At 42.5% G+C, this 8182-nt stretch overlaps 1 protein-coding gene across 3 annotated transcripts in view; it reads left to right on the top strand.

Moving 5' to 3' along the window:
• The window catches only part of LOC132452633 (band 4.1-like protein 3), a 12954-nt gene extending 8639 nt beyond the window's left edge, over positions 1 to 4315 (top strand). Inside the window, exons 12-17 of one of the 3 annotated variants that reach the window (XR_009524440.1) lie at positions 119 to 169; positions 1072 to 1173; positions 1832 to 1912; positions 2656 to 2777; positions 3185 to 3514; positions 3560 to 4315. Coding sequence is in view for 2 of the 3 variants with exons in the window: in XM_060045350.1 (XP_059901333.1) it covers positions 119 to 169; positions 1072 to 1173; positions 1832 to 1912; positions 2656 to 2766 (345 nt within the window). In the remaining variant the exon portion in view is untranslated. Of the gene's footprint in view, positions 1 to 118; positions 170 to 1071; positions 1174 to 1831; positions 1913 to 2655; positions 2778 to 3184 lie in introns of all 3 variants that reach the window. The other 2 variants (XM_060045350.1, XM_060045351.1) reach the window with 2 other exon arrangements.
• The last annotated feature ends 3867 nt before the right edge of the window (positions 4316 to 8182 follow it).

The raw sequence follows: 8182 nt of genomic DNA on the forward strand, positions 1-8182 counted from the left end.
GTGTGTGTGTGTGTGTGTGTGTGTGTCTGTTTGTACGTTTGTGTGTGTGTGTGTCTGTTTGTACGTTTGTGTGTGTGTGTGTGTGTGTGTGACCGATTTCCGTGTGTGCGTCTCCCAGGATGAAGAGGTTCCCGTGGTGATGAAGACTCTGACCTATGAAGCTCCAGGGGTGAGGAGGCTTCTATGCTTTGTGTGTGTATGTGTGTGTGTGTGTGTGTGTGTGTGTGTCTGCTTACGCCAGTCTCTACTGAAGTCTCCTTGAATGAAAGCATCTTCGCTGAATGAATACTTGACCTGAATCCACATAGTGTAGTGTTCTATAATATCTATTCATAATGAATGAATAGACCACTATAACGTTATTGATGTTTCCTCAACATTATAAAATGGTTCTGAGGTGCTTTGAGCATATTGATTTATTTGTGTTGTCAAGGAAACGTCTGGTGGACAGGTGTATTTAACAGTTGTTGTTAATGTTGGATTTGTGGTCCATTGATTACAGTGTTGTTTTTGGCAGGCATTTTAGATTTAGTTTTAGTCTTAGTCTTTTTGACGAAATGCTTCTTAGTTTTAGTCCCATTTTAGTCATTTCTATCTTTGAAAGTTTTAGTCTAGTTTTAGTCTGACGAAAACTCAAAAGGTTTTAGTCTAGTTTTAGTCCGACGAAAACTCGTCGGACTGTCGCACTCGTCGCACACGGCACACTCGTGTGTGCCGTGTGCGTGCAGGCGCAGCTGCGCGCGAGCGAGGCTTTTAGTGTGTGATGGGGGCGTGACTGTTAGGACAAGCAGCTGGCTCCATTTCTCCATTTCTTTTCCGCATATTATAGTTGGCGGGAAAAAAGCATGTTTTGAAACTTACTAACAATTTAGTCTCGTCTAGTTCTCGTCTGACGAAAATGTCTACATTTTTCGTCACATTTTAGTCTTTATATGGCTTTGGTGACGTTCGTCTTAGTCTCATTTTCGTCATGGAAAAAAGGGGTCTGACGACGTCATTTTCGTTTTCGTCTTGCCTGACGAAAACAACACTGATTGATTAGGAAGTGTTTAATAGCGATTTGTATTTTAGGTGTGTGCTAACACAGAAACACCACTAGAGGGCGTCCTGATGAGTTCTCAGACTATTACTGCAGAAACAGCAAATACTACGACCACTACACACATTACTAAGGTAAATATTACGACCACTGCACACACATTACTCAGGTAAATACTACAACAACACACCTTACTAAGGTAAATACTATGATATTATCTATATATATACATGTATCATATATTATATATAGTACTACATCTAATTTTGAACATGCTATGGCGACTACAGTTACTTATAATAATAATAATAATAATAATAATACTATTACTACTACTAATAATGACGATATTAATAGTAATGTAAATTCTTAAACCAGCCAAATCATATGTTAGTATATGCTACACGTGAACCTGCTAAGATGGCGCAATTTGATTGGTTTGCTATCTCGGGATATTGGGCAATATCCCATGATTGAGATCTCAAACTCAGGATATTGCGTGACGGTTGTCACGTCCCGCTAATAAAAAACAAATAAACCGCTAATAAAAACAAATAAATCCCGTCAAAGTGTTATCTTGTTTATTTTTGGAGTCTTCACGTGTAATATATACTAAAACAAATTATCAAGCATTGATCATAATAATGATTATTATTATCATAATTGCAATAATATTAATCATGGTACTAATACTGCTAATATTGATGATAATAACAGTGCAGTTCCTGGTATTATTGTGTCCTGGTTCTGGAAGTGTTTATTATTACTGTTAAACGACTGGTTGTGATTCAGACGGTGAGAGGCGGCATCTCAGAGACCCGGATAGAGAAACGCATCGTGATCTCAGGGGACACAGACATAGACCACGACCAGGTACCTGTCTGTCTGTCCGCCTGTCTGTCTGACACTCTGTCTGCCTGGCTCTCTGACCCTATATCTGCCTGTCTCTCTGACACTGTCACTGTCTGCCTGTCCGACCCTCTGCCTGCCAATCTTTCTGCCTGTCTTCCTGTTTGCCTGTTGGCCTGCCTTTTAGCCTGTCAGCCTGTCTGCCTGTCTGTCTTTCTGTCCGTATGAATGTTTCTGTCTGTGCCTGCCTGTCAATCCGTCTATCTGCGTGAATGCCTGTCTGCCAAACTATCTGTCTGTCTATCATTCAGTCTGTCTGTCTGCCTGTCTGCCTGAATGTCTCTGTCTGTGTGCCTGTCAATCCATCTGTCGTCTGCCTGACTGTTTGTATGCCTGTCTGTCTGTCTGCCTGTCTGTCTGTCTGCCTCTCTGTCCGTTTGTCTGCCTATCAATTTGTCTGTCAGTCTGTCTGCTTGTCTGCCTTTCTGTCTATCTGTCTGTTTGTCCGCCTGTTTGTCAGTTGGTCTATATTTTCCTCCTTATCTTTACCTTCCATAATCTATTTTCTCTTCTTACTCATCCGTCTTTCTCTTTCCTATCTGTCTTGTCTGTATGTCTGCCATTCTGTCTGTCTGTCTGTTTCTCTCTCTCTCTCTCTCTCTCTCTCTCTCTCTCTCTCTCTCTCTCTCTCTCTCTCTCTCTCTCTCTCTCTCTCTCTCTCTCTCTCTCTCTCTCTCTCTCTCTCTCTCTCTCTCCACTTAACGAAGGCCTTAGCGCAGGCTATCCTAGAAGCTAGACAGCAGCATCCTGAGTTGTCAGTAACCAAGGTAACCGTCCATAAAGAGACGGAGGTCTCCTCAGAGCATCCTCTGCCTTGATGACATCACAGGTAACCGGGATTGGCCATGGCCCTTTCAACCGTAACACTGAGGCTGCTGTTCGATTGGCTGCTGTTTAGCTTCTGCTTCCCATGCTACATCGCTAATCGCCGCATGCAAATAGTCTATGCTATGCTATGAGTGAGTGCTAGTTTAAGAATCCATCCTATGTTAAGAGCCTATGCTCTGTTAAGAGTCCACGCTAGTTCAAGGATCCATCCTATGTAGAGAGTCTATGTTATGCTAAGAGTCCATGTTATGCTAAAAGTCCAGGCTATTAGCGTTTAACTACAATGCCCTTGTCATCATTCAGAGTGATCGGTTCATAGCATCTTACCTCTTGTGAAGCAATGTTCTGTTTTTTTGTGTGCTACTTCCTTAACTGCAGTTTACAACACATTATCGTTTTCTATCGCAGGAATGAAGGCTCACGGCGACGTCATGGGTGAGGAAGACCGAGGAACCAGTTAAACGGTTTCTACAGCACTCCCCGCTCCCCCTTGACGACTGAAAGCACACGCATGCTTACTTGTATATGCACCATGTCTCTATGTATCTACAGAGTGTAAACCGCTGCTTCATGCTAGCACACAGCGCACAACGACACGCACAACTCAGTGGGGCTTATAGAGGGGTGAGGCTATAGAGGGGTGAGGGTGTAGACGGGTGAGGTTATAGAGGGGTGAGGCTATAGATGGGTGAGGGTATAGAGGGGTGATGGGTGAAGATTTACAGGGTGATGGGTGAGGTTATAGAGGGGTGATGGGTGAAGTTATACAGGGTGATGGGTGAGGTTATAGAGGGGTGAAGTTATAGAGTGGTGATGGTAGTTATCCTCAGTTTGTTTTAGTTTCCCTTCTTACATAATACAGGGTGGATCCTTAAATGTACACATTTAAAAAAGAATGTAATCTTCTGTCGGACCTTTGTATAAGTAGTTGTCGTTACCCAGGTTCTGCCCCCTCTAATCCCCAGTTGAACACTGCCCCCTAGTGTCAGGTTACAGTTGAACCCCCCTTTACTGTAAGGATCGGCTTAAAGTTGAACCACGCCCCTTTTATTCATGTGACAATTTAACCATGCCCCCCCAGTGACTGGTTACTGCTTCCCCAAACTCCTAATGTCAGGTTTGATTTAACCACGCCAACTAGTGTCCGATTACGGTTTGGTCACGCCCCCTATGGCCAGGCTAACGTTGAACCAAGCCCCCTATTGAGAGGATACAGTTTAACCACACACCTAACGTCATTATACAGTTTAACTCCGCCCCCTAGTGTCACGTTAGCATGTAACCACGCCCCCAGTGTCACGTTCAATTGTAACCACGCCCCAAGTTTCACGTGAGAACGTAACCACGACCCAACTGCGGCCCCTAGTGTCCGGCTACAGTATAACTATGCCCCCTAGTGGAAGGTTAGAGTTTAACCAAGCCAATATTTATTAATTATTTTAAATGTTTTCCGATTTTTTCATTTGGTTTTTTCTTGGATTCTATTAACCATTAAAAATGTATTAACTTCTATTTAATCAAAAATAAATTATGCGTACACGACCTGTCTTCTTTCCAACATCATTAAACATGTTAACAACATAACATGTCTAGAAATGTTACTCATTGCTAGCTATCAGATATAATATATATTATTAGATGTTCAAGTTTTTATTGTATGAATCTTATGTGAAGAGGTGCTCTATTTGTCTATTAGAGTGCACTGCCAAATAATGTATCTTTGTAAATACGTGTATGACAATGTGTGTGTGTGTGTGTGTGTGTGTGTGTGTGTGTGTGTGTGTGTGTGTGTGTGTGTGTGTGTGTGTGTGTGTGCGCGCAGGGCGTGTGCATGAATGTGACCCAACTTTCCTGCCTAGGATTATTAAAGGACTATCTTATTTTATGCTGTTTCTCATAGCGTTGCTGTTGTAACGTATCGTAGCACCGTTTGGACACTAGGCGCAGCTGTTGTAACCCGTCATAGCGCCCCCTGTACGCCAGGTGGTGCTGTTGTAACGTGTCATAGCGCCCCCTGTACGCCAGGTGGTGCTGTTGTAACGTGTCATAGCGGCCCCTGTACGCCAGGTGGTGCTGTTGTAACGTGTCACAGCGCCCTCTGGGCACCAGGCGCCGCTGTTCTATTGGTAGCACTAGTGTTACGCACCTCTGTGTAGGGTAAGAGTTAGAGCTGAACCTCAGTACTTATTAACTAGTACCAATATATATTATTATTATTTTATGAATAGTGTTAGTACTTCAATGTAGGGTTAGAGTTTGAGCATAATAACTTAACCCTAACCCTTATACTTAACTAGTACTACTAGTTAAGTATATATCATAACTAGTACTGCTGTATATTCTGTTAGTACCTCTAGATAGGGTTAGGGTTCGAGTTAAAGCCTCACCCGATAACTTTACTAGTAACACTGTATTTCTATTAATAGTGTAAGTAACTCCTGATACAATTACTATTACTGCAGCCTAGGTATGTCGGCAGACAGCCGGCCAGGCGGGCAGGCAGAAAGACGAGTAGGCACACTTGTGCGTGCGTGTGTGTGTGTGTGAGCCAGTGTATGTGTGGGTGTGTATGTGTTGACTTTTTTTTTCATTATGCTTAACCTAAATAAACAAAATACGCCATTTATTGTAGCTTTAAATGGCTACCTGACAGTCCTGACTTCTGTGCTGCTTAGCCCCAAACATCTAAAGTTCCATTCAAGTTATTTCAGAGTAAAATAAGCAAGTGAGACGTCCTTACATATATATGTATATATTAGGGGTGTAACGGAACACAAAAGCCACAGTTCGGTACGTACCTCAGTTCTTAAGTCACGGTAGGTACGGTACGGTACGGTACGATACGGTTCATAGTTAAGGGGAAAATTAAAAAAAACTGCTCGATTGTCAACAACGGAGAATGGCCATAGATCAGCAGCAATGAAAACACCAATAAACTTGGTTATGGCATTTGCATTTCTGAAGACATGGGTTGTTGAAATAGTTTCGTGAGCTGGGTTTGCACAGCTCTTTTTTTCCCCCCACAGCAACAGTGATAGTAACACTCGGATGGTGCTTTTCAAATGCGTGTGCTAGGGATGTGCATTTCTGGCAAAAATACTATTCGATATTCGCTGAGAAGTATTCGAATGTTCAAAAATCGCTCAATGAAGAACGCCCCACGCACGCACGCACCTCGGATACAAGCACACACAACGACGCAGGGAAAGGCTTTTATGATTTGTATGAAATCCATCGGTTTATTTCAACAACTGCGCCATCAACATTCAACATCAAAATTATTTCAACGTGGGCTTAGGCAGATAGACCTACATGCGCCGAAACCGTGACGGTTCGGTACAAATACGTGTACCGTTACACCCCTAATATATATATATATATAAACTGTATGTATGTAATATATATATATATATATATATATATATATATATATACACTGTATATATACTATATGTGTATATATATATATATATATATATATATATATCTGTATATGGATCTGACTGGGGATAGGATACCACTTGAAGTGGTAAACAGTGTGGTTATGTTTTTAAACTGTTTATTCTCATGCCAGAAGGACTATCTGGACCAGGCCAATTTATTTTGAGATGTCCCTGGAATCCCCATGTTTCTTTCTAAATAACCAACTACCAATAGTGACTATAATCATTTCATCACTTCTTGACTTAATTGAAATAATGCATTCCATAGTTACCAGCAAATATACCAATAAATAAATAAATAAATTACCCAACAATTATATTTGGGGCTAATTAAATAATATCAGGGGATTTAACCCAAATAAAAGAGCCTAGTGACCCCACTGTGTCTGCCTATCAGACAGGTAGACGCGTGCATGTGTGTGCGCATGCGTGCGCTTACGTGTTTATCTGTGTGTGTGTGCGTGCGGGCGTGCGCTTACGTGTCTGCGTTTGTGTGTGTCTGTGGTCTCGCTGGCTTCCTCTGCGACGTGGACGTGACGTCAAGACGTTGGTGGAGTCTGGCCGAGTGCCAAACATCTGCAGCCCGCTGATTGGCTGAGTTCCAAACATCTGCAGCCCGCTGATTGACCTAGGATGCTGTCAGTCAGCGAGCAGCGGGGCGGGGCCGCGGCTCGCCCCCAACAGGAGGAGGGGCCGCGGCTCGCCCCAGCGGGGGGCGGGGGGCGGGAGGCGGGGGCGAGTGCAGGACTTCTGCTAGGAGTCGATCCGAGAAAAGAGCGAGAAAAACAGAGAGAAGAAGAAGAAGAAGCAAAAGAAGACGGGAAAAGTTTGAGATAACAACAGAAAGATTAAGGAGAAGAGCCTACGCTTCAGATCCAGAACCGAAGTTGAGACGGGTGGTCGTAGGAGAGCGTCGGGGGGTTAGTCTTGGTCCAGTGTGGTTCAGGGTGAGATTCTCTGGACGCTCAGGAGACACGTCGCGAGTTCACATCTGGACGCGCTTAGGACTCGAGTCGCTCTAGGACTCACGCACACGCATGTGTTTATATCTGTGTATGCGTTTATTTAAAGTACTTTACTTCAAAGTAGTTTAACAGCAAATGCTGAATTAACTGGACCTTTACCTCAGAAACCATCTCGTTTAATATTATCTTAATGGTCTCGTTTTATATTGAAAAGTTTGGTTGAACATCAATATCGTAGTCTGGTTTTATACGTGTAATTGTCTGCTGTAAGATAACCATAATAGTCTTGTTTAATCCTTAAAAGGCGGTTTTAATATCATAATAGTCCAGGTCAATATTATAATTATCTGGTTGAATATCAGGACCATCCCGGGTAAAACTTGAATAATCTGTTATAGCCTAATATATTTTCACAATAGTCCGGTTTAATAATATAACGGTCTGGTTGAATAATTTTATTTTAAACTTGAACAATCTGTTTTAATGTTATCCTAATAGTCCGTTTGAATATCACAATAAAAGTCTGGTTTAATACTCTCTAATTAAAGTCTAAGAATTGAATTCAAGAATTCAAATAGTAAGAAAGGTTCACTCCGAGATGGAGTTGGTCCTCAGAGCCTAGAACACAAAGTAGGAGAGGGGGAAGGAGATGGTTAAGGGAAGAGGATGAAGAAAGTTTAAATGAAGACGATGAAGATTATCAAGTGAAGATGATGAAGAGGATTCCGTAGAAGTGAAGATGATGAAGAGGATCCAGTGAAAGTGAAGACCAGCTTGACGATGGTTTCAGGGCTGGTTTACCGCCTGCTGCTGCCCGTCTGTCTGACGGCCGGTAGGTCAAAGTTGTTACACTTAGTTAACTGGTGATCAGTGATTCTCTCCTTGTCTCACCAAACGTGTGTTTGGTGATGTGTGATTCTTGTCTCTCCCCAGTGTGTGTTCTGAATAGTCACCTGGTGATAAGATATATGATATAGTGATATGTTCTTGTCTCTCCC

Source organism: Gadus macrocephalus, chromosome 23 (assembly GCF_031168955.1).
Source record: "Gadus macrocephalus chromosome 23, ASM3116895v1".
NCBI classification, from domain to species: domain Eukaryota; kingdom Metazoa; phylum Chordata; class Actinopteri; order Gadiformes; family Gadidae; genus Gadus; species Gadus macrocephalus.